Below are 27,954 nucleotides of genomic sequence, written 5' to 3'. Positions count from 1 at the left end.
TCAGTGTTCAACTGCTGCTGATATTTCTAAGAAAAAATGAGGGTGGTTCTAAAAGTGACAACAGAACTGGAATCTGAAACCAAATATGATTACCAGAGTGAACGGGTCCAGCCAAAATAATGGTGACACTCATGGTAAGCACATGAGTGTCATCATTCATGTGCTTACATCACATGGTCATCACTCCAGGCTACTTCTACTGCCCCCTTTGGCACAGCTAAATGTGCCAGACAGAAATGAGGTGTGTACAGGCACATCCTGAACATTATATAGTACAGCAAAAAAAAAAAAAAAAAAGAGAGAGGAGGGTTAAAACTGAGGGACAAGAGCTTGAAACTATCTTTTCTGTGCCTTTGCTCAGGAAACATAAAGACACAACTTCTGGGAAAAGGAACCTTTAATATTGCTTAAGACACTGTAGAGTAAGAATATGCTAGGAATCCTTTGCTGTGATAGCTAATGCTTGTGATCCTGACATGAAATGTCCATAAAGTTTTATTTAAACAGTGAGACATGCATTCATATTTTTCTATTAAGAAAAATTGGATATTAAAAATGAAGAATGAAGCTTAGTCTCCTTCTTTTTCCCATTTATCTTATCCTTCTTCATCTTCTTTACTTTTTGTGCGTCTCTTTAAAAGCACACGTAAGCAAAATAAAAAAGCAACCAAAGGAAGAAGGCACAATAGTGACAGGTAACCCAACTTTCCCATCACATTTAATCCTTCCATGTTGTTCTTAGGAGGTGGGCCACTATCAGCACTACCTCCATAGCCTTTGTCCTTGCAGTAGGGGGGTGCCCATTCACGGTTGCAGTGACAGTGTTGTTTGTTGTTGCAGACTCCCCTCATGTTGCAGGTCTTAGGCTGACAGACTTGTGACAGACGAACCATATTGGCACACTTCTTACGGATGCAGATCTTTTCTGGACCACATACTGTGCCATCTTTCACCTCACCAATATCAGGTATAGCCATCCCTAAGTGATAATCAGTGCCCCAGCAAGTGGTGTCATTGAGGTGAAACTGCTGCACTGTGGAATGCTCTAGCAGATTGGGAATTACTCTTACATTTTCACATTGAACTCTCCCACACAGGATATCAGGGGACCAACATTTTACATATGTTGTACCTACAATACCACAGTGACCAAAACGGTTTCCTTGGGTGTTGATTTCTTCGTAGCAACTCTGAGATGCACTCCTTGCATCTTGGCCAAAAATCTCTTTACACTGTGTATCATGGTTATTACATGTCTTTTCATAGCAGAAGGCATTCACATTACAGGAGATCCCGTCCTGCACATACACATCATCTGGGCATTGATGGGATGTCCCATTGCACCACTCTGGAAGGTCACATTCACCAACTTTTTGTCTACATAAAGTTCCCGATGGCAGAAATTTGCAGTCTTTGCAACACATTCCAAAAGCACAAGCAGCCCCAGGACGTAGAGTACAGTTTAACAGACAACAGGGATCTTTTGCACACTGCTGTATGGTTCCACAGTCACATTCCTCCCCTTCTTCAACAACTAGATTCCCACAGTACTTCAGTCTAAATATATTCCCTGGATATGGAGGAGGTTGAATACATAATCCACTAGTGATAGTATTGTCCCAATATTGGGCATAACTGCAGTTGCTAAATTTAGTTGTCAACTTTCTATAGGCATGCATTATGCACCACCGTAGCTCACACACACACCACTGGGTGTCATGTTGCATACCCAAATTATGACCAAGCTCATGGCCCAAAGTAACTGCAAAAATGACCAACCTGTCATCTTCAAAAACATCAACTCCACTATTAAAAGGATTCTGGCATATTCCTTTAACATAGGCAACACCAAGTGTCTTGCCTTGTGTGTCTTTTATGAAAAGATGTGCAACATCATGTTGTAATCGATTATTAAGGTTATAATTCTTCCAAACAGAAAATTCCTCTAAAACATTATCTAGGTCTCCATTGGTAGGAAGTGGATTTGATGCAGTCCATATATCAATTCCAGTCAAAATTACATCAACCTCCAAAGGATGATAGAAGGAATCCACTATATTGACAACGTTAAATACTTCATGCTGCACTGTTGATGCATTACTTTGAGAGAAATGATATCTAACATTATCCACGACCACCACCAGCTCAACAAACCGCCGATGGGTCCACCAGCCCACAAAAGAACTTTGCTTCAGAGTGAAATTATATGACAATTGCAACTCCAACTGGCGTGTTATTTTCTCTTCTGTTAACCCACATCTCATAGGTGGAAACTGTGTATCATCACTGTCTATCTTATGTATTAGGTGTTCAAATGTGGCAGAAACACTAATTGGCTTGATTTCATAAACAAGGTCATTTATCTGTAGCATTCCAAGAAAGCCTCCAGAACAGGTACTAAGGGCAACCAAGGACTCAGGGACCTCCTCCACATAACCATGGTAGTAGCAGTCATCCTGGATGAAGGGCTGATCCTGGAGCAGGGCATGCTGCTCCGTGTAGGTGAACACAGGGAGGTGTGCGGCAAACAACAGCTTCTTTACCCTCATGTGGACAATGTATCTCTGTCCCCCAAACCGCAGGCTATAGGAGAGCCATCCAGGAGCCTTTGCACCTCTGCCCCTGCTGATCACCTTCAAAGGGATCACCACTTCTGGAGAAGTGAAACGCTGGGAGGGCCTGGCCTGAAAGTGGCCAAAAACAGACAAAAACACCCCAAACCAGAGCAGCAGAAGAGCGACCCTGATGTGCACCAGGGGCTCATCCACTGCCATTATGAAGCTGTCATTATGGAGCCATCTGTCTAGAGCAGAAGAGGACAAGGTGTGAGGCACTGCTAGTCTGGCTCCTCCCTCTGAGCTGTTCAGGGTGCATGGCTGACCTTTAAGGATCTGGGGATCTGTGTCCTGGTGGAGCTGGACCATCAGAGTTGCAGTGCTGAAAATAAAAACTGAAAGAGCCAGGATGGGGTGGGTGGGATAGAAAGGGAGAAAAAGAGAGAGAAAAAAGGCAAAGTGATTCCTGCATTTGGACCATATTTGAAGCAATAAAACGCATAGGATTCTCTTAATATATATGGCCAAGAAGATTTCCAGATGGGGGAGATTGCACATGGTGAGTTATTTTCAAATTTTCATGATGGATACCTAAGAGTCATTATATACTGTTCTTTAAACATGTAAAATGACAAGACATTTTCCATTTTATTTTAATGTATGTATTTCTTTTATTCTTTATTTTACAGATGGGGTTCTGCTCTGTTGCCCAGGCTGTAGTGCAGTGACACAATCATAGCACATTGCAGCCTCAAATTCCTGGACTCAAGAGATCCTCCCACCTTAGCCTCCAAGTAGCTAGAACTGCAGGCATGCACTGCAACACCCAGCTAATTTTTCTTTTTGATTTTTTTTGGGGGGTAGAGATGGAGTCTCACTATGTTACCCAAGAGGGTCTCAAACTCCTGGTCTCAAGTGATCTTCTTGTCTCAACCTTCCAAAGTACTGGGATTACAGGCATGAGCTGTCACATCAGGCAAAATTGTTCATTTTAAAGACATCGGATTTTGACACAAATCTTTCTTCCAACCAAAAACCTACTGGCAACCTCACATTCAATAAGCACATGGACAACACATTCAAAATCCACCATTTTGTGTTCCTTTATTCGTGTAGTTTGCTCCATCTCCCCTCTCCTGTCCCAGACGTTTTATGTATACCTAATTCTGCTCTAAATTGGTAGTCAAAAAAGCCCCACTAAAAGGGCTTATTAGTATTGAGAGACCTCCTCCAATAAAGACTTTTTAATTTTATAATATATTCTTATCTGCAGAAAAGCCCTGGGCATTCCAAGGAAGGAAGGCATGTGATGGGGTAACAGGGAGTAGGGCAGCTGTTTTGGGGCAGGGCACACAGCCAACTAGCATCATGATCTCTATCATAAGAGGCTCCTCCTGGTCATGTCAATACAGATTTGATTCTATTTTTCACATGGCTGACGAGTTATCTGGGTTGATTTCAATCTCAATGTTCCAAAGAAAGCCTACACAGAGGAGCTTAAGCCTAGAGTCCGTTCATTATAATGTTTAGAAGACCACAATTTGAGTAGACTTAAAAACCTCATCACTGTTGAAAACAAAGTTTGGCTCAAGTAAAAGCTAACTTTGCTCAGTTCCTGACTTTCACTTAAAAATGTTATTAATCATTTACTCAGTATTTGAAATCAAAACATTAAAACAAATTTGGAGACACGTTGTTAACATGTACTGGCGGCCTCAATATTCTAAGAGCACAAATGAGCATGTGCAACATCCTTAGCATTATGATGTCAAGAAAACCTGCATCCCTCCGTGTAGGTGTCCAGAACTAATAGATGGCCACCAGATGCCACAAGGGGAAATCAGGATCACTGGATGAGACCTCTTAGGGCAAGTATATCTGATACAGGTGAAATTCCAATTTAGATTTCCTCTCCATAGCTCTCCTCATAATATTCTTGGTATGTGTCATAGAGTTTGGAATATTAAGATGGAAATGGGTGAATTGAGAGAGGATCATGAAAGAAAAAGCCTTGTAGAGAAGATAAAACCTGTATTATGTATAGTCAGAAATATGATGAGGTTATAATACAAAAGTTTATTTCAAAGAATCTGTGATAGGCCAGTCCTTGTCATCAATGCATTACTCCAAAGACAAGTCTTAAAGGAACATTGCCTTCCCATTAATTTTGTGAACAGGTGTATTCTGAAGGCCTTTCCTCTAATATTACTGGGATTTCAACCACTGTGAGAATCTTCCTCTGCATCAGTAATTAACTCTTTCTTCTAATTCCAGTAACAATTTAAAACTCATCAACACCTGTCTTATGATCTCTCCCCTCACTCACAGTGACAGCCTAATTTCGTGTTTCTCAGACTCAAGTCACAAACTGTAAATCAATTTAGTGGGCCACAACCAAAGGAAACACAATTGTGTAGAAAATATCAGAGGGTTTTACACAGATGCTTACCAAGACCTTCACACACTGTAATCAAAGTTTATATTTAATTTTCTGTGTCTGTGTTTGTATCTGCATACTCCCATGCTCACTGAGTCTCAGTGTAAACTAAGCTAAATTTCTTATTGTGGTCACAGTCAAAACCCATTGGAAGAGCAGTAGCCAAGCAATGAAAATGAAAGCTTTAGAGAAAAACTCTGTCCCTCTTTCTTTGCTGAAAATAAAATCCTATCTGAAACTACAGTCATTCTTATCTCTCCCTGGGATCTTGGATTCAATTTCAGTGAAAGATATATCTTCCTCCAGTTCCAGCTCATAGCCCCTCTATCTGTGCTATGAATCCTATAGCCCTACCTACTTGAAGATTGACTGTCAGATTTATCCTCAATTTTTGCTTCATTACTTTCTCTTTACCTCCAGTACATGAACACGCTCAAATCTCTACTAACCTTAAAATATTTATCTTCCTTTATTCTCACATACTCCCATGGCTACCAGCTTGCCACCAGAACTTTCTCTCTTTAACGGACAAGAATCACTTACCAGCAAACTGAACAATTATGCCCATAGTTCTTTCAATGGCCACGGTCATCAGTGGTCTCTATTGCCCCTCTCAAAAAACAAATGTAACTGACATCTCACATGGTGAAAGTAAACAAATCTCTGTAGATCTCACAGAGAATTAGGTTATTGATCTCACTGCTTAGCAACAATGTCCTCTCAGTTACAGATCACACCACGTGGCTCTTAAAGTCAATTGACTCTGCCTCCACCACTTCTATCCAGTTTTCTTTTTCCATCCCTCCCCAATATGCAAGTGTCAGGTCAGCCTCTTCAACCCCATCCTATGAGCTCCACACACAGCATATGCTCACTTCTGCTTTAGGAACTTTGTTCATGCTCTACCCTTATCTAAACAATCTAAACCTTTCCTCATTCTTGAACCACATTATAGTATCCTTCAATGTTCAGATTAAATTCAGCTTCTGCATTGCATCATTAATATTCTATAAACTTCTGAATAAGCATCATATCCTGTGTTTGAAATATTTATGTATGCGATCTCCTTGTTTGTGTGTGGTTCTACCACATCACCAGTTAAATTATAATTTTGTAGAAAAATATAGCAGAAATATTGTTAATGATGTAAAGTGTTCATATTTTTGGCTAAAGAAAGCTTAGTATCCTTAACATAATTATGTTAAACCTGCATAAAACAAAAGTGAATGTGAAATTCAATACAATATTAAAAGCAACTGAATGATGATGCACTCACAGTGGTGAGGCGGGTTGGAACAACAATTGGGAGATAATTGTATATCTTTGCCATCTACTATCTTCTTTTTTAGATATGGTTGTGAGGAAATGGATTAGAAAGTGAATAGATAAGGATCAATTAGGTCCATCTTCTAAGAAAGTCCTTTTCATTTTCTTATCATGATTGTATTAATAACAGGATACTTTATTTCTTTTCATGATTATATTAATCACTGGATACATAGGTTTCCCCTAATGTATGGGGGTTGAACTGTTCCATATGTCCAGGCAGAATTGGAGAATCCTCTCTTAAGATGTGTTTAAAAAAAAAAAAAAAAAGGTTTCCTCATTCCAGAGCTTAGTGGACATAACCTGACCATGTCAGATTTGACTGACAATGATGAAAGAAATTGTCCAAGAAATTAGAGGTTTGGGAAAATACACAAACCCAAACCTGGAAAGGTTTTGACAAGGATACAGTAGATGATGCTACAGAAAAGAGAAAACTATAAACAGGCTGATAGATGGCCACATGAAAAGAGAGAGCCTCCTTGAGTCTGACAGAATGGGCAGTCGCCTGGAACATCTGTGTTAGAGAATGACTGAAGCTTCCTAAAGTAGGTTTGACTACATCTTGTTTGTGGTAAAAATAATTTTATATGCATCTAAAAGCAAAACAAACTGTTACAAGAGACAAAGGATGAGACTATATAATGATAAAAGGGTTCAATTTATCAGGAAGATATAACAATTAGAAATATATGCGCCCAACATTGGAGAACCCAAATATATGAAGCAAACATTGACATAATTTAAGGGAGAAATAGATAGCAACACAATAATAGTAAGATAGTTCAATACCCTATTTTCAATAATGGATAGAACATCCAGACAGAAAATCAATTTAAGAAACTGACTTGAACCACACTATAGACCATATGGACCTAACAGACACACACAGAACATTCTACCCAACACATCAGAATACACATTCTTCTCAAGGGCACACAAAATATTCTCCAGGATAGTTCACATATTAGGTCATAAAACAAGTCTTTTTGTCCTTGTGATAGTCCTTGCCTTAGTTTGCTGAGAAACCAAACACTCATAGGTGGGAACTGAACAATGAGAACACTCAGACACAGGAAGAAGAACATCACACCACAGGGCCTGTCGTGGGGTGGGGGCAGGGTGGTGAGGGACAGCATTAGGAGATATACCTAATGTAAATGACGAGTTAATGGGTGCAGCACACCAACATGGCACATGTATACATATGTAACAAACCTGCACGTTGTGCACATGTACCCTAGAACTTAAAGTATAATAAAGAATGAAAGAAAAAAAAAAAACAAGTCTTAACAAATTTAACATTGAAATCACCCCAAGCATCTTTCTGAGCACGACAGAATGAGACTAGCTATCAATAATGTAATTAAATCTGAAAAATTCACAAATACACTCATTCATCACTTAACAATAGGGACAAGTTCTGAGAAATGTGTTGTTAGGTGATTTTGTCATTGTGCAAACATCATAAAGTGTACTTCTACAAATCTAGAATGGTATAGCCTACTATACACCTGGGCTGTATTGGATAGCCTATTGTTCCTATACTACAAACCTGTACAGCATGCTACTATACTGAATACTGTAGGCAACTGGAATACAATGGTAAGTATTCATGTATATAAACACATTTAAACATAGAAACAGTAAACATATGGCATAAAAGATAAAAAATGGTTCACTTGTTTAGGGCACTCATCATGAATGGAGCTCGCAGAACAGGGAGTTTCTCTGGGTAAGTCAGTAAGTAAATAGTGAGTGAATGTGAAGGCCTGGGACATTACTGTACACTACTGTAAACTTTATAAACACTGTGCACTTAGGCTAAAATAAATTTATTTTTTAAAATTTCTTTAATAATAAATTAAACTTAGCTTACTGTAACTTTTTTACTTTATATACTTTTAATTTTTTAACTTTTTGACTGTTTTGTAATAACACGTAGCTTAAAACATAAAAACATTGTACAGCTGTACAAAAATTTTACATCCTAGGCCAGGCACGGTGGCTCACGCCTGTAATCCCAGCACTTTGGGAGGCTGAGGTGGGTGGATCACGAGGTCAGGAGTTCGAGACCAGGCTGGCCAAGATGGTGAAACCCCATCTCTACTAAAAATACAAAAATTTTTATATCCTTATTCCATAAGCTTTTTCTATTTTAAAAATTATTTATTTTTTCTTACTTTTAAAATTTTTTGTTAAAAACTAAGACACAAACACAAACATTAGCCTAGGCCTTCACAGGGTCAAGATGATCAATAATCACTGTCTTCTCTGTCTTCTCCCTCCATATATTGTCCCATTGGAAGGGGCAATAACATACATGGAGCTGTCATCTCCTATGATCACAATGCCTTCTTCTGGAATACCTCCTGAATGAACTGCCTGAGGCTGTTTTACAGTTAGTTAACTTTAAAAATATATATGTAGAAGTATACTCTAATATCATGATAAAAAGTATAGTATAGGAAATCATTTATCATCATTATCAACTTTATATACTATACATAATTGCATGTACTATACTTTTACATGATTGGTAACGCATAGGTTTATACCAGCATGACCACAAACACATGAGTAATGCATTATGATATGACATTAGATGGCTACAAAGTCACTAGACAGTAGGAATTTTTCAGCTCCATTGTAAGATGAGACCACTGTCATATCTGCGATCCATCATTGCCCAAAACATTCTTATGTGGTTCATGACGGCAGATGGAAATTAAACAACACCAACCATTGGGTCAAAGAAGAAACTAAGAGGGAAATTAGTAAATATCTTGACACAAAAATGGAAACACAGCATACCAAAACTTATAGGATGCAGCAAAGCAGTCCTAAAAGAGAAGTTTACAGAGATAAATACTGACATTTAAAAAAGAGAGAGAGAGAGAAAGATCTCAAATAAACAACCTGACTTTAAACGTTAAGGAACTAGAGGGAAAGAAGAACAAACTAGGCTCAAAGTCAACAGAGGAAAGACATAAATATTGGAGCAGTAATAAACAAAACAGAATAAACAAGTAAAAAATCAATACAAATTGGTATTTGAAAAGATCAACAAAATTGACAAACCTTTAACTAGAGCAGCTAAGAGAAAATGAAAAACAAAACAAAAATCAGAAATGAAAAAGGAGATATTATAACTAATGACTTAGAAATAAAAAGGTCTAAAAGAAATTACTATGATACGAGGATAGTTTAACATTTAAAAACCAATCATTGTGATATATCACATTCACAGGCAGAAGGATAAAAATTACATGATCATCTCAATAGATGCAGAAAAAGCATTTGACAAAATTCAACACACTTTTCTGAAAAAAATACTTGACATTCTAGGAATACAAGAAAATCGTCTCAACAATATACAGGCATGTATGGAAAGTACACAGCTAACATTGTACTCAATGATGAAAAACTGAAATCTTTTCCTCTAAGATCTGAAACAAGGCAAGAATATCCATTTTATTCACTTCTATTCAATACAGTATGGGAAGTCCTAGCCAGAGAAATTAGACAAGAAAAAGAAATTATAATGTCCATATCAGAAAGGAAGAAGTAAAATGATCTATGTTCACGCATGACTTGATCTACACTGTAGAAGACTCTAAAAATTCTACAAAAAAAACCCTGTCATGGCTAATAAATGAATTCAACAAAGTTGCAGGATACAAAATCAACCACAAAAATCATTTGCATAATTATACACTAACAATAAATCATCTGAAAAATAAGAAAATAATTCTATTTAAAATAGCATCAGAAAGAATAAAATACTTAGGAATAATCTTAACTTTAAAAAATTAAAGACATGTACACTTGAAATCACAAAACCTTGCTGAAAAAAAATTAAAGAAGACATAAATAAATGGAAAGACATCTCATTCATAGATTAGAAGACTTAATATTGTTAAAATGTCCTTACTATCCAAAGCAATCTACAAATTCAATAGAATTCCTAACAAAATCTCAATGGCATTATTAGCAGAAATAGAAAAACAATTCAAAATTTATATAGAAGCATAAATGGCCCCAAATAGCCAAAACAATCTTGAGAAAGAAGAATAAAGCTGGAAGCCTCATACTATCTGACTTCAAAATATATTATAAATATACAGTAATAAAAACAGCATGGTACTGGCAGAAAAACAGACAGAGATAGAATATAAAGCCCAGAAGTAAATCCAGACATGTACGAATAAATGACCTTTGATAAAGGTGCCAGAACTACACAATGGGGGAAATATAGTCTCTTCCATAAGCAGTACTGGAAAAACTGGATATCCACATGCAAAAGAATAAAACTGAACCCTTATACAACACAAAAATCATTCAAAATGGAATAAAAACATAAAAATAAGACCTGAGACTATAAAACTTCTTTAAAAAACACACACAAGGAAATCTTCACAGCATTTGTTTTTGCAACGATTTCTTGGGTATGACACCAAAAGCACAGGCAATGAAAGCAAACATAAGTGAGACTACCTCAAACTAAAAAGCTTCTTAACAGCAAAGAAGACAATCAATACAGATTGTAAATAGACAGGCATGTAGTGGCATCATAATTATTTAAATTACCACCCAATGTTACTTGTCATTAAGTTCCCTATTGATGCAAGTGTGTAGGGTGACCAAGTGACTGCTGTAATTATAAGTACATCAAGGACAGAGGGGTGAGATAGCTATACTTAAATGTATTGGCATTTTACACAACAAGGCCCAAGGCCCTAAATTCACAGTGGCCTACATGATGGAAGAAGTATTTGCCAAACATCTATGTGATACCTGATAAGGGATTACTGTCCAAAATATATAAGATATCCATAAAACTCAAAAGCAAGAAACTAAGTTTTTTCAAAATAAAAAGTTGGGCAAATGACCTGAATAGGCATTTATGCAAAAATATATATATATGGCCAACACCATTTATGAATGATGTTATAACATATGAAAAGATGCTCAACATCACTAATCATGAGAAAACACAAATCAAAACCACAAAGAGATCTCACCTCTAGCTTAGATGTTCTGTATGCTCCAAATTTCATGTTAAAATGTGACTTCTTATACCATCTCATGCCAGTTAGAATTGCAATTACTAAAAAGTCAGGAAATAACAGATGCTAGAGAGGATGTGGAGAAATAGGAATGCTTTTACACTGTTAGAGTGTAAATTAGTTCAACCATTGTGAAAGACAGAGTTGCAATTCCTCAAGGATCTAGAACCAGAAATACCATTTAACCCAGCAATCCCATTACTGAGTATATACTCAAACGATTATAAACCATTCTACCATAAAGACACATGCACACGTATGTTTACTGCAACACTATTTTCAATAGCAAAGACTTGGAACCAACCCAAATGCCCATCAACAATAGACTGGATAAAGAAAATGTGGCACATATATACCATGGAATACTATGCAGCCATAAAAAAGAATGAGTTTATGTGCTTTGCAGGGACATGGATGAAGCTGGAAGCCACTATTCTCAGCAAACTAACACAGGAACAGAAAACCAAACAATGCATGTTCTCAATCATAAGTGGGAGCTGAACAATGAGAACAAATGGACACAGGGAGAAGAACATCACACACAGGGCTTGTTGGGGGATGGGGGGCAAGGGGAGGGAGAGCATTAGGAAAAATACCTAATGCATGTGGGTCTTCAAACCTAGATGATGGGTTGATAGGTGCAGCAAACCACCATGGCACATGTAAACCTATGTAACAAACCTGCTCATTCTGCACATGTATCTCAGAACTTAAAAAAAAAAAAAAAACCTCTTAGAAAAAATAACATTCGGGCTGGGCACAGTGGCTCATGCCTGTAATCCCAGAACTTTGGGAGGCCAAGGCAGGTGGATCACCTGAGGTCAGGAGTTCGAGACCAGTCTGGCCAAGACGGTGAAACCCCATCTCTGCTAAAAATAAAAAAATTAGCCGGGCGTGGTGGTGGGCACCTGTAGTCCCAGCTTCTCAGGAGGCTGAGGCAGAAGAATCACTTGAACCTGGGAGGCGGAGGTTGCAGTGAGCCAAGATCGGGCCACTGCACTCTAGTCTGGGCGAGAGAGTGAGACCCTGTCTCAAAACAATAAACAAACAAACCAAAACACTTAAATGTATTAATCTTATCCTAAATTCTTTTACATTTTATTTTATACTTATAGAAGCCTTCCTATGTATCACATAAAATTCTCATGCTTAAAAAAATGTGACTTCCAATGTTGGAGGTAGGAAAGTAAAATGGTACAGCTGCTATGGAAAACAATATAGAGGTTCCTCAGAAAATTAAAAATAGAACTATCATATGATCCAGTAATCCCACTTCTAGGTATTTATCCAAATTATCGAAATCAGGCTCTTGAAGATATCTTTGCATTCCCATGTTCACTGCAGCATTATTTACAATAGCCAAAAGGTAATGTTACCCAACAGATGCATGGCCCAGAGTGGTGGTATATAAGTACATATTATTCAGTCATTAAAAAGAAGGAAATCCTGTCATATGCTGCTACACCATGAATGAGCATTGAGAATTTTATACTAAGTGAAATAAGCCAGTCACAGGACAAATATAGAACGATTCCACTTATGAGGTATCTAAAGTAGTAAAACTCTTAGAAGAAAAAAATAGAATGTTAGTTGCCAGGTGCTGAGGGATTAGGGAAATGAGGAGTTCCTATTCAATGAATATATAATTTCAGTCATGCAAGATGAAAAAGTTCTAGAGATCTGCTGTACAATAATATGCATATAGTTAATAATAATGTAGCTCCTTCTAGCAAATCTTACCTCTGTGTCTTTCAGTGTTCCATTTTTACCTTTTCAGTCCTCTAATAACTTTAAAAAATTTCCCTATATTAATTTTCCTTGGTGTGTTTTTCTTTTCTGGACAGGATATTGACAGGCACAAGACTTGATACTAATAGTGATAGCAAAAAAAAAAAGATAAAATGGGAATCTGAGATTGATGTGGGCATGACCCTAGTCTTAAACACACTGCTGAACTCCCATCCAATGGAGAATGGCATGTAATGACATCACAATTAGTTACTACTCAATGTCGATTGCAGTGAACTGCCCTATTGACACAAGTGTGTAAGGGGATGAAGTGACTGTTGTGATCATTACTATGAGCACCTCAAAGACTGAGAGGTGAAATAGCTGTATTTAACTATACTGGTAAATTTACATGATGAGGCCAAAGGCTTGAAATTCACAGTTCAAACAGAGCTTATAATGGTGGACCTAAAAGAATCTCTCCTTTGTTTTAGCCATACAACCAAGCTCACTGAAAACAAAATTTAATTGGAATGCTTGCAGAGTCACAATATAAGTTGAATACACAGATATGCCAAGGGAAAGGGAAGAAACTGATTGGGAAAGGGGAAAACCTTGAGATTTGAAATAGAGAATTCCTGTGAATTTGGATGACTTTGAATATCTAAACATTCCAAAGTATCCCTGAGTCTCCTTTAATAGAGAAAGAACCCACAGCTCTCCTGTCTGAGAAGTCTATGCACTTCAAGCTTGAGACCTTATAATGAGCTCAGCTGGGGAACTTATCCTGAAAAGGGATGCCTAGACTCCTCAAGACATACTCCTACCACCCCTTATTGGCTCTAGAAGCAAACAAGAATCAGATCTCAACATGCTCAAGAGCAAAAAGTTCCAAATCAGAATTGGAAGGAAATAACTTCCACTCCAAAATATTTGCAACATTTTACTAATTCATATTAGCAAAAGAAAGCCAAAGAAACCATATTAATAACAGAAATGATGAAGCAGGAACAAAAATAAAGAGGATAGACTTCATAGAATGAAATTCAACAGGAATTTGTATTTAACTAAATAGCTTCAAAACATATAAAGGAAATTGTAAGAGATATAAAAGGATAAATAGAAAACTTCAAAGTCTACTTGTTGGTATAACATGCTTCATTCAGTAACTGATAGAACAATTTAAAAAATAATTAGTAAGGAAATACAAAACTTAAGAAATGTTAATCAAATTAATCTAATGTACACATGTAAAAACACCCAACAATTGCAGCACAGTTATGAAGTTCAAATGTGCATGGGACATATACCGAAATACATAATATCCATGGGCATGATAGAAGTATCAGCACACCCTAAAAATAAGAATTGGGGCCAGGCATGGTGGCTCACACCTGTAATCATAGCACTTTGAGAGGCTGAGGCAGGCGGATCACCTGAGGTCAGGAGTTCGAGACCAGCCTGACCAACATGGTGAAACCTTGACTCTATTAAAAATGGCACCTGTAATCCCAGCTACTCAGGAGGCTGAGGCAGGAGAATTGCTTGAACCTGGGAGGCAGAGGTTGCAGTGAGCCTAGATCACACCATTGCATTCCAGCCTGGGCAACAGAGCAAAACCCCGTCTCGAAAAAAAAAAAAAAAAAAAGAATTGCACAGTGTATGTCCCTTAATGACTATGGAATTTAAAAAGAAAACTATATAAATACAAAGAGCTATTGACAGAGCAGGAGCATCGCCGTCTTGTACAAGCATCACCATTTTAAGGTTCACCTTGATAAAAAACTGCCTAAATCCAAAGGGCATCAGCCTAATGGCTAAGGTCAGCATGACCATAAACCACAAATCACATCTCCAACTAGAAACATTCCAACCATAATATAAACCCCTCCCCAACCAGAGACATGCCAGCCCCAGGATAACCTCCCCTCCAGCCAGAGAGATGTCAGTTCCAAGATAACCTCCCCTCTAACCACAGACATTCTAACCCTGCCATAAATTTCTCCCTAACACAGAAACATTCCAAGCCTATGATAAACTCTCTCACCCTAAAACCAATAAAATCTCTTAGTCCCTAGGAGCGAGCACTCCTGACCAAAATCGACCAGAAGCCCCTCTCAGGTTTATTCTCCAAAATAAACCTGTCTTTGACTGTTGAGTCACTTTTCATGTTTCTTTCCTCTTTCTTTACTTCTTACATTTGGTGCCCAAACCCAGGATGGGTGTTGGTGATACAGGCTGTCTTGCAACCCAAGAAGCAGTGGATAGCAGCTGCTCATCCAGCTGGATCCTGAGAGTCTCTTGCCACCTACCTCGTCTTGTCTCTCACTTCATTTTTCGAGCAATTTGCATGAGGAGGACAACTAACCTGAAGGGGACTGTGAGGGTTCAGGTTGGGGCTACTCTCCAGTGAGCCCTCAAAACCTTCAGGTCTCAGGAATCCACCTCTGACCACCCATAATGGGTATTTCGCTTTCTCCTCTCCTTCTCTCTCATCTTCCCTTCACTCTCTTCCTTGTATGGCTCCAGTCCAAGAGGCCCTTGCTGATTTGAACTGGAACATCCAATATCAGACACTAATTCAGCCAACTGGTAAGATCTGCCCTCCCCTGGCATTCTTACAGTACCTGGGGAAAGTCAGGTCTGCTGTCCCAGTCCTTGGAGGACCAGTGGGACTAAGCTAGAAGAAATCTTGAGTATGCCCAGTTTCTTCTTAGCTTGACGTCCTCTTTAGAAAGAGGATTCCAGGTTTCTGTCTTTTGTCTGGAGACAACTGGAACAAAAACAGACACCTTTGGCTTCTTCTTGCCAGTCCACATGTGTGCCAAACAAGCCCACATTCCTACGTCCTCTCCTCTGGGCTGTCTCCTTCACAACCTCGCCAAACTTGATGTATGTGTTGTTTTTTATTGCAACACGGCCTGGACCCAATACAAATTAGATAATGACAGTTGATGGCCCAAAAATGGCACCTTTGACTTTCAAATTCTCAAGGACTTTGATAACTTTATAACCAGGAACAGTAAATGGCAAGAGGTTCTCTATATTCAGGCTTTCTTCTACCTTAGATCCCAACTCTCCCTGTGTCAAGCTTGTACTCCTCATGAAATCCATTTTCTTAATGAAAACCCTCCCTGGGTCTCTCCTTCCTCCCAAACTTCTTCCTTCAAAACTCCTTCCTCCAAAACCCCTTTTGACCCTGCAGATGAACCCCCTCTGTATTCTCATCCCCCTGCATCATGGTGCTCCTCGCCCATCTGAACTCTCTGCCTCGGTGTCCTGCCCTGACCCCAAGCCTTCAGCCCCAAATCCCACTTCTCCTTCTCCACCTGCTACCCATTCAAAAACCACCTGTACTATTCTCCCTTTCTAAGAAGTGGCTGGGATTGAAGGCACTGCTCGTGTTCATATGCCTTTTTCCATGTCTGATTTGTCACAGATCAAACAGCATCTGGGATCTTTCTCTGAAAATCCCCCTCATTATCACAGGGAATTCCTGACACATAACCCAATCCTTTAATTTAATTTGGCATGATATTTATATAATTCTAACCTCCACTCTCACTCTGATGAAAAAGAGCACTCAGCTTAATTAATATCTAAGCTAAGTATACTCAAAAGGCCTTTATGTTTTTCTCTTCATAAATCTTGTTTTCTTGGAAAAGGTATTTTCCCAGTCAACTGAAATACTTTTTTCCACTTTGTCTTCCCACTCTTGGTGCATGTATGAAGAACACTAAGATGACTTCTGGTGCCCTGGAACTCATTGGGAAAACAGAAAAGGCACCAAAAATCCTGTTTCAGGAAAAATCTGTTTTCCTTACAGAACCCCTGGAATTAGAGGTGAATAAGTACCTCTCAAAATCATCTTTGTCTTCCAGCTATACTTGTTTATTAGGCCCTGGAAACTGTTTTCCTAGCTCTGTTCTTTTTTTTTTTTTTTTTAGACTTGCTCTGTCACCAGATTGGAGTGCAGTGGCACGATCTCGGCTCATTGCAACCTCCGCCTCCTGGGTTCAAGTGATTCTCCTGCCTCAGCCTGCCAAGTGGCTGGGACTATAGGTACATGCCACCACACCTAACTAATTTTTGTGTTTTTAGTAGAGACGGGGTTTCGTCATGTTGGCCAGGATGGTCTCGATCTCTTGACCTCGTGATCCACCCACCTCAGCCTCCCAAAGTGCTGGGATTACAGGTGTGTGCCATCACGCCTAGGCAAAATATAATTTCATATGGTAAATTCCTGTCCTACAGTAAATTAACTGGTTGTTTAAAGAAAGGAATGTTTACAACAAGTCAGAAAGTCAAGGCATGTGAGAGATTTGTCTGTGAAGGTCATGAAAAATTTTATAAAAGGGAATTTATGCAAGAAATGTACAATTTAAAAGTGATTAGGCCTCCTGAATGCTTTATAAAATGCCACTAATACTCTTAGCTGTACACTTCCATGGTTTGCAGCTAGGTAAGACCTGGGACACATTTTTACCTAGATTAAAAGGTTAAAGAATTGTTTTAAGTTGAATAAAATAAAAATGAAGGGTTAAGCAAGTTTTGAAAGGTTGATTGTGAAGAAAATTCTGTAAATTGAGCATTAAAAGCACAATGGGTTTTCTTAAAACACTAACCTGCTCTTTTACAAAAATTATAAAGGGTTAAAAAAAGGTCTATAAAAATCTTACCTTATGGTCAAACATTAAAATGAGGTACATGTGTCTACAAGGTTTCATTAAAAATTGAGTTTAACATTAATAGCATACTAATACAAAGGTAAAACTTGGCTTATCTGGTATAAAAGCATACCAGAAGCATTGTCAAATATAAAATGGTGTTTGGTTTTCTTTGGGCTATATTTGTATAAATATGTTATAGGTATGTGTTCCAAAGTTATGTGAGACTCCTATAATTCTGATATCTTACTGTACATTATCAGTAATAATTATAATTGTTATGTTAAAATTATTGTGTGCCACAAAGGTAACAGATATCCCTGTCAATTGTGTCTTCAACCTTGGCTACCCTAAAACTTTTTGTCATCCATAAAAAATTCTTGTCTTGTTTATATAAAACCACCTTCTAAAGGTGGTTTTATAACTGCTATAAAGCTCTAACAGGTGCCCTTGAATGAAAGATTTTGATAAAAAGTAGGACAGGAATTAACTGCATGAACTGAACTAATAGGGAGACTAGAGTGATCTTTCTGATGTTTTGTTTAAAATATTGCTAATCCCTTGTTTTGCTTTTCAAAGTCAAATAAACTTTTCTTTTGTGCTACTGACAGCTTTGAAAAATTTAGTATACTCCCATGAACAAAATTTAGAGCATACTTGTTTCTCTCTACCTGATTTTCTCCAGAATTTGGAAACTAACTGTGAGTATTCTTACGTCATGGCAATATAGTTATTTGCATAAGTTCAGTAAGAATCTGTTTTCTTTTATAAGAGGATACAATTGGAAAAACTGGTTATTTTTACCAAGGCTTTGACTGGAATGGTGTGCTTTCCTTTAAGGAATCAAACTTGACTTATGAAGCTAATAAAGCCCTTGGAAAACTGGCCTCATATTTTGTGTACACAGTCCCTGTACAGGGTTTCTGACCTGTAATAAGTAAAGAATGTCACTTTCTGACAGGTCAGGAACCCCAAGTTATCATGGAACCTCAAGAGGAGAGGAATTCACAAATACATAGGTATTTGAGGGTACAAATCCATGGCTGGGCTTGGCTTTAAAATGGTCTTATCTCAGATTCCATCTATGGAACAAAGTTCCATCAAAGCTAATTTAAAAGGCCTATGTCCAGGCATGGTGGCTCACGCTTGTAATCCCAGCACTTTGGGAGGCCAAGGCGGGCAGATCACCTAAGGTCAGGAGTTCAAGACCAGCCTGGTCAACATGGTGAAACCCTGTCTCTACTAAAAATATAATATAACTTAGCCAGACATCATAGCAGATGCTTGTAATCCCAGCTACTCGGGAGGCTGAGGCAGGAGAATCGCTTGAACCCAGGAAGTGGAGGTTTCAGTGAGCCAAGATCATACCACTGCACTCCAACCTAAGGGACAGAGCAATACTCCATCTCAAAAAAAATGGCCTATGTAACAAATAATTATGCTTGCTGCACTGTATGCAAATAATTAAACCAAGTATAATAAAGCAAACCAGTACTACCGTGATTTGTCTTTTAATAAAAATGGGAAACTGGAGAAAGAAAATTATGTTTCAAAAACTATTGCATACCTGTTGCTAAATTCTAGTGCTGCCTAATGTTCTTCAATTTTTATTATTTTCTACTGTTTAAATTACATTCCAATACCCCCTTCCTCACCAAATACGTCTTGTCATTCCTACCTCTCTTTTTAAGCCAAATATTAAAACTTTTTAATAGAAATTATTTACTATGCTACCCTGTGGGGAATGCTTTACTCACTCTACTATTTGCAGTAGGACTATATACCGTAGCACCCTTAGGGTAGAATAGCAGACAGAATCTCAATTACTGTAGCATTTTGCTTAATTATTATCCTCACAGCAGGAATAACAATTACTAATAGAAAATAACACATGGGCCTTTCCAAACATGCATCTCTGCCTCTTATTGGGTGAGGAATGTTTCTATCTTAACCACTAGGGCCTAGTAAGAAACACTGCTATATAGTTTAAAGAAAGGGCTAAAAAGCTAAAGGAATACCAAAACAACCAAATAGATTCTTGGTTTGGGAACAAAATAATAGCATGGATCATCCCATTCCTGGGCCCTCTCCTAATAATATGCCTAGGACTAATGTTCTTACCCTGCCTACTAAACCTTTTTCAAAGATTTTCAAAGATTTTTAATTGACAGAATCATGGCCATTTCACAGACAACTCCTCAAAAACATTTAGAGATGGCATTACTTCTACAGTCACTCTGAGACCAGAAAACTCTCCAACCCTTTGTCCATAGGAAGTAGCCAGAAAGAACACATCACCCCTCATCCTTTTTATAACTATAGGGTCTGAATTGACAGAGCAGGAGCATCACCATCTTGGATAAGCACTGCCATTTTAAGGTTCACCTTGATCAAAAACTGCCTAAATCCAAAGGGCATCAGCCTAATGGCTAAGGTCAGCATGACCATAAACCACAAATCACATCTCCAACCAGAAACATTCCAACCATAAGATAAACCCCTCCCCAACCAGAGACATGCCAGCCCCGACCGAGGTAACCTCCCCTCGACCCAGAGAGATGTCAGCCCCAAATAACCTCCCTTCCAACCACAGACATTCCAACCCTGCCATAAACTTCTCCCCAACACAGAAACATTCCAAGCCTGTGATAAGCTCTCTCATCCTGAAACCAATAAAAACCCTTAGTCTGTAAGAGAGAGCACTCCTGACCAAAATTGGCCAGAAGCCCCTGTCAGGTTTATTCTCCAAAATAAACTTGTCTTTGACTGTTGAGCCACTGTTCATGTTTCTTTCCTTTTTTTTTTTCTTAACTCTTACAGCTAGAAAATAATTACATGCCTCAAAATTAAAGAACATCCTTCTAAATGACAATGGTCCAAATATGTTCAAAATGCATAATAGAAAATTTACAACTAGTAAGGAAAATACTACATATTAAACTTGTAGGATGCAGCTAAAGCAATGTTTACATGGAAATTTCTGGCTTTCAGCCCATGTATGAGAAAGGAGAAAGACTGAAAATATTTTATATAAAAAGTGATTTTTTAAAATAACAAGACAAATACCTAATTAAACCTTTAACAGAATAAAATAAAAACTAAGAATGAAAGTACAAAATAATTCATTATATAGTAGGGTTAACAATAATATATTGTGTATTTCAAAATAGCTAGAAATATTGAATATTCTCATTGCAAAGAAATGATAAATGTCTAAGGTGATAGATATGCTAATTATACTAATTTCATTATTACACACTATAAACATATATCAAACATCACACTAGATCCCATAAATATGTATAATCATTATGTATCAATTAAATATAAATTTTCAACATTAATAGATGATTAAAATTTTTTTTTTTAATTTAAAAATCAAAGACAAAAGCTGGTTCTTGAAAGGAATAATAAAATTTATGCATATATAGCAATATTGATCAATATTAATAGGGAAAACACAAACTGTAGGTATTAGTTCCTATACACGTTTTCAAAACAATGAGAAGGTACTAAGGAACAATTTTATGGCAATAAATTTGAAAATTTCAGCAACATGAGAAAAATACCTTTAAAAATACAATGAAAAGGCCGGGCGCGGTGGCTCAAGCCTGTAATCCCAGCACTTTGGGAGGCCGAGGCGGGCGGATCACGAGGTCAGGAGATCGCGACCATCCTGGCTAACACGGTGAAACCCCATCTCTACTAAAAATACAAAAAACTAGCCGGGCGATTTGGCGGGCGCCTGTAGTCCCAGCTACTCAGGAGGCTGAGGCAGGAGAATGGCATAAACCCGGGAGGCGGAGCTTGCAGTGAGCTGAGATCCGGCCACTGCACTCCAGCCTGGGCGACAGAGCGAGACTCCGTCTCAAAAAAAAAAAAAAAAAAAAAAAAATAAAAGATTTTTGGGTAGAACAACATGGCTGAATAGAAAGCTCCACCGATCATCCCCACTGAAGAAACACCAACTTTGACAACTATCTACAGAAAGGCAGCACCTTCATAGGAACCAAAAATCAGGGTAGCATTCACAGAGCCCAGTTTTGACTTCTTATTGCTGAAGAGGGTAGGAAAGGCAGTCTTGAATTGCTGACATGACCTCTCCCCCATCCCACCTGGCACAGAGAATCTGTGCACTTGGGAGAGGGGCAGTGCAGAGATTGTGAGGTTTTGCACTGAACTCCGTGCTTTGCCGTCACAGCAGAAAGCAGAACCAGGCTGTGCTCACCTGACACCTGCCCAAAGAGGGAGCATCAATAATCTGTTGCCTACAAGAAATGTACTTCACCTACAAAGACACACAGAGACTGAAAATAAAGGAATGGGAAAAGATATCCAATGCCAATGGAAACCGAAAAAGAGCAAGAGTCACTATACATATATCAGACAAAATAGATTTCAAGAAAAAAAGAAGAGACAAAGAAGGTCATTATATAATGATAAAGGGGTCAATTCATCAAGAGGATATGACAATTGTAAATATATATGCACCTAACACTGCAGCATCCAGATATATAAAGCGAATATTATTAGAGCTAAAGCAAGAGAGAGACTCCAATACAATAATAGCTGGAGACCTCAACACCCCACTTTCAGCATTGGATAGATCTCCCAGGCAGAAAATAAACAAAGAAATGTCAGATTTAATCTGCACTATGGAGCAAATGGACCCAAAAGATATTTACAGAACATTTCATCTAATGGCTATAGAATATACCTTCTTTGCCTCAGCATATGGATCATTGTCAAGGACAAGACCACAAAACAAGTCTGAAAACATTCAAAAAACTTAAATAACATCAAATATCTCCTCTGACAACAATGAAACACAACTAGAAATCAATAATAAATGGAATTTTGGAAACTCTAGAAACGTGTGGAAATTCGACAATAAGCTCCTGAATGACCAGTGGATCAATGAAGAAATTAAGAAGAAAATTGAAACATTTCATGAAGCAAATGGTAATGGAAACACAACATAAAAAAACCTATGAGACACAGCAAAAGCCATACTAAGAAAGAAGCTTACAGGTATAAGCACTGTGAACCCCCAAAATTTGAGACAGGTCTCAGTTAATTTAGAAAGTTTATTTTGTCAAGTTTGAGGATGTGCACCCATGACACAGTGTCAGGAAGTCCTGATGACATGTGCCCAAGGTGTTCGGGGCACAGCTTGGTTTTATACATTTTAGGGAGACATGAGACATCAATCAATATATGTAAGAAGTACATTGATTCCACCCAGAAAGGCGGGGACAACTCAAAGCAAAGAGGTCGGGACTTCCAGGTCACAGATAGGTGAGAGACAAATAACGGTTGCATTCTTTTGAGTTTCTGATAAGCCTTTCTAAAGGAGGCAATCAGAATATGCATCTATCTAGTGAGCAGAGAGATGACTTTGAACAGAATGGAAAGCAGGTTTGCCCTGAGCAGATCTGGGTTTGAATTTTCCCTTTATCTTAGTGATTTTGGAGGTCCAAGATACTTTCCTTTCACAGCACCTACATCAAAAAAAGGAAAATCTTTAAATAAACAACCTAACAATGCATCTTAAAGAACTAGAAAAGCAAGAGCAAACTAAACCTCAAATTAGTAAAAGAAAAAATAATAAAGATCAGAGCAAAGTTAAATGAAACTGAAATGAAGAAAATACAAAAGATCAACATTTCAAGACACTGAAATGAAGAAAATACAAAAAAAAAACACCAAAAAACAAAAAACTGTTTTTTTGAAAAGTTAAGCAAAATTGACAAACCTTCAGCAAGACTGAGGAAAAAAGACAGAAGACCCAAATCAATAAAACCAGAGATGAAAAAGGTGACATCACAACTGATGTCACAGAAATTCAAAGCATCATTAGTCGCTACTATGAGCAACGATATGCCAATAAATTGGAAAATCTAAAAGAAATGTATAAATTCCTAGACACATACAACCTACAAGATTGAACTATGAAGAAATCCAAAGCCTGAACAGACCAATAAAAAATAATGAGATAGAAGCCATAATGAAAAGTCACCCAGCAAAGAAAAATCCAGGATGTGATGGCTTCATTGCTGAATTCTGCTCAAGCTTTAAAGAGCTAATACCAAACTGCTCAAATAGTTCCAAAAAGTAGAGAAAGGGATACTCCTAAACTCATTCTACAAGGCCAGTATTACCCAGATACCAAAACCAAAGACACATCAAGAAAAAGAGAATCACAGGTCAATAACACTAATCAATATTAATGCAAAAATCCTAAAAAAACTAGCAAACCAAATTCAAAAGCATATTAAAAAGATTATTCATCATGACCAAGCAGGATTTATCACTGGGATGTAAGGATGGTTCAACATATGCAAATCAATTAATGTGGTACATCATATCAAGAGAATGAAGGGCAAACACCATGTGATCATTTCAACTGATGTTGAAAAGGCTTTGGTGAAATTCAACATCCCTTCAGGATAAAAAAAGAAACTGGTATAGAAGGAACATACCTCAACATAATAAAAACCATATATGACAGACCCATAGCTACCATCATGAATGAGGAAAAACTGAAAGCCTTTCTTTGAAGGCCTGGAAAATGACAAGGATGCCCACTGTCAGCACTGTTATTCAACATTGTATTGGAAGTCCTAGCTAGAGCTATCAGACAAGAGAAAGAAGTAAAGGGCATCCAAACTGGAAAGGGAGAAGTCAAATGATTATTGTTCACTGATGATATTGTCTTGTATTCGGAAAACCTAAAGACTCCACCAAAAACTATTAGAACTGATAAATTTAGTAAAATTGCAAGGTACAAAAACTGGTAGCATTTCTATATGCTAACAGTGAAAAATCTGAAAATGAAATAAAAAAGTAATCCCATTTATAATAGCCACAAATAAAATAAAATACCTTTTAGAATGGCTGCTATCAGGAAAATAAAAGATAACAAGTGTTGGTGTGGATGTGGAGAAACGGAGCCCTTGTACGCTGTTGGTGGGAATGTAAATTGGCATAACCATTATGGAAAACAGTATGGAGATTCCTTAAAAATTAAAAATAGAACTATCTACTAACTAGAACAATTAACAACTCCACTTATAAATATATATCCAAAGGAACTGAAATCAGGATCTCAAAGAGATAACTGCACTCTCATGTTCACTGCAGCATTATTCACAATAGCTAAGATATGGAAACAATCTAAATGTCAACAGATGAATGGATAAATTGTGATACACACACACACACACACACACACACACGGGAATATTATTCAGCCTTAACAAAGAAGAAAATCCCGCCATTTACAACAACATAGATAAACCTGGAGGTTTCATTCATGCTAAATGAAAAAAGCCAGATGCAGAAAAACGAATACTGCTTGATCTCTTACAAGTGGAATCTAAAATAGACTCACAGAAGCAGAGAATAGAATAGTGGCTGCTAGGAGTTAGGGGTAGGAGGAAATGGGAAGACGTTTGTCATGGAGTACAAAGTTTTGTTAACAGTTGAGGGTGTCCAGGTTCTTGGCATCTTGAACAAATTTGACAAAACGTACAAACAGAGCAAGGAAGGAATGAAGGGATTTATTGAAAATGAAAGTACACTCCACAGTGTGGCAGAGGGCCCGAGCGTGGGGGCTCAAAGGCCCCGTGACAGAATTTTTAGGAGTTTAAATACCCCCTAGAGTATTCCACTGGTTGCTTTGGGTATGCCCTATGTAAATGGAGTGGATGAAGTAAAGTTACAAAGTCATTTATGACATACGCCCTATGGAGAGAATATTTTCCTGTTATAGTTGAAGTATGAATTTCCCTTATGTTCCCAGCCTCCAGACTCTATTTTCCTGCCTCAGTTTCAGTAATGAAAGTGAATACCTTCTGGAAATCCAATGTACAACAAACAATGTGACTATCGTTAACAGTACTGTATTTTATACTTGAAATGTACTAAGTGCATAGATCTTATGTGTTCTCACCACAAAAAAAGAAAAGAAATAAAATGATAACTGTGTGAGATGTAGATACATTAATTAGCTTGATTGTGGTGATTACTTCACAAGGCAAGTGTATATCAAATCATCAAGTTGTATACCTTAAATACATACAATTTTAACTGTAATTTTTTTTAAAAAAAAGGTGAAAAATCACACTGTTAAGAGAATTTTCTATAACACGCACACTATTTACTGCAGGAATTTGGTAAAAATATACCAACACTCTCTTAGTCTTTTTTGGGAAACTCTTGCATTAAATCCCTTTTAGGGACAGTCAGCAGCTAGATTTAGCAAACCTAAAATTTAGTTTTACCTTCTTTTTTTCACGACAGACATTAAGGGGTGAACCAGCCTTGGCTCTAATTTTCCATAGCCTCTTAGGGTGTGGCCAAGATTCCCTAAGTTTCTCTCTTCTGAATTTACTTTAATTTCCATCACCCCAGTGCAACTTTTTCTGCTGTCTCTACTCATCCCTCTGCACCCTCTTACTTCTACCTTCCAAACCACTTAGTTTCTGGTTCAATTCCCTCTTGTTTTCACCATCTACTTTTTCTGTTAAACCTCTCTCCTGCCAGCTTCCTATCCCTAGAATTCCGGCCTTACCTGCGACAGTTCCTTTTAACGGACCAAGGACGAGAAACCACTCCCCGGATAGGGTGGCAGCCAACAAACCCAGGAGGCAGGGCTCCCTCCTCCGAAGAGCATTTTCCGACTGTCTCCAACCCCACTTTCCCACCAAGTCTTTCCAGAAGGCAGCTGCCTGAAACAGGTGCAGCCAGAAGCCTGCAGCAGGACGCTCTCCTGCCGTTCCGGTGATGCTCCTGGCCCCTGCCACCGGCTCACAAACCAGGCCCTACTGGCGCTCTGCCCCGCCCAAGTGGTAATTCCCCAGAATTTCCCCCTGCGAAGTGGGGCCTTCAACAAGTCTGAGGGCTGTCTTAACGGCCTGCACCTGTGGCGCCATACTACGTCATTCGTTTAGGGCCTAAGAGGCCCTTCCTTTCCAGGCACCTCCTAGTGTTCACCTGCACGGAGCAGTGTGCTCCCCACGAGGATCAGCCCTTTGTCCAAGATGACTGCTACTATCATGGTTATATGGAGCCCCCCAGCCCCGAGTCTCTGGGAGTCCTCAGTACCCCTTTGGAAAACTTTGGAGGGCTGTACAGATACAGATAACCAAGCAAACTTACAAAACCAAGCCCATAAGGCATTTTACCACATACGAACACCAGATAAGATAGGATTCAATTGTCGCCTTGAAATGTGGCTTAACAAAAGAGGAAATACAGATGAGCTTTGAACAACGTGAGTTTGAACTGTGCAGGCCCACTCATGCGCGATTTTTTTCAATAAATACAGTCGGCCCTCCACAAATGCAGATGCAGAAAATACAGTATTCACAGAATGTGAAACCCACATATATGGAAAACCGACTTTTCATATACACAGGTTCTGCAGGGCTAACTACAGGACTTAAGTATGCATGGATTTAGGTATACGTGGGAGTTCAGGAACCAATCTCTGTGGTACACCAAGGGACAACTGTATAGAGTATCAGAAGCTGCGGTTTGAGGTAGAGAATTCAAAACCACCACAACATTCTGTTGGCTGGTGGACTCACTGCTGGCCCTTTGTGGAGTTGTAGTGGTGGGTAACTACAGTTTCAACTACTCAAAGTCAACAGAAGATAAATGTGATCAATTTAGTAGATTCTACTTCAATACAGTTAGGCCTTCAGGTTTCTTTGAGACCGAGATTTGGAAATGAGAATCTTATCAATGTTGAACAAGACATAAGTCAACTTCTTGACAGTTTCAGTGAATACAGCAGTGTTCACCTTTATCCTCATTTGCCATGTGATTCTTGGACTCTCTGTGGGCAATAATTTTTAATCTTTGGATTGGCTTGGATTCAGGAATATGCTCCCCTCATTTTGGGTCAGCAGTTTGTATAAAGAGAGATTTCTTTCATTTTGCAGTAGCCACTGCTCACCCACTGGGCCATAATTTTGATATGTCTCACACTGAGGAATTTCTGCTTATGCAGGAAAAAAGCATTGCATCATGAATGCCTATAATACAAATACCAGCATTTTAGGCATTGTGGTTAACCTCATGAACCACAGAGGAGTCTGATAAACACATTGTCTTCTTGAAATGTTAACCCACTGGAACAATGTGGTACCAAGACACTGGAAGGT

General features: G+C 38.3%; 1 protein-coding gene across 1 annotated transcript; it reads right to left on the bottom strand.

Moving 5' to 3' along the window:
• Positions 1-382: 382 nt before the first annotated feature.
• Positions 383-13,371, bottom strand: ADAM20 (ADAM metallopeptidase domain 20). Its single transcript, XM_011949644.1, has 2 exons — positions 13,128-13,371; positions 383-2,950 (listed from the first exon to the last, which is right to left on the bottom strand). Exon 2 carries the CDS (start codon positions 2,922-2,924, stop codon positions 597-599), a length of 2,328 nt encoding a protein of 775 aa, XP_011805034.1. The 5' UTR covers positions 2,925-2,950; positions 13,128-13,371; the 3' UTR covers positions 383-596.
• Between the last annotated feature and the right edge of the window lie 14,583 nt (positions 13,372-27,954).

The sequence above is a fragment of the Colobus angolensis genome, unplaced genomic scaffold (genome assembly GCF_000951035.1).
Source record: "Colobus angolensis palliatus isolate OR3802 unplaced genomic scaffold, Cang.pa_1.0 Scaffold3, whole genome shotgun sequence".
In the NCBI taxonomy this organism is placed as follows: Eukaryota; Metazoa; Chordata; class Mammalia; order Primates; family Cercopithecidae; genus Colobus; species Colobus angolensis.
Note: the sequence above shows the minus strand (reverse complement) of the source record. Positions and strands in the feature narration are given on the sequence as shown.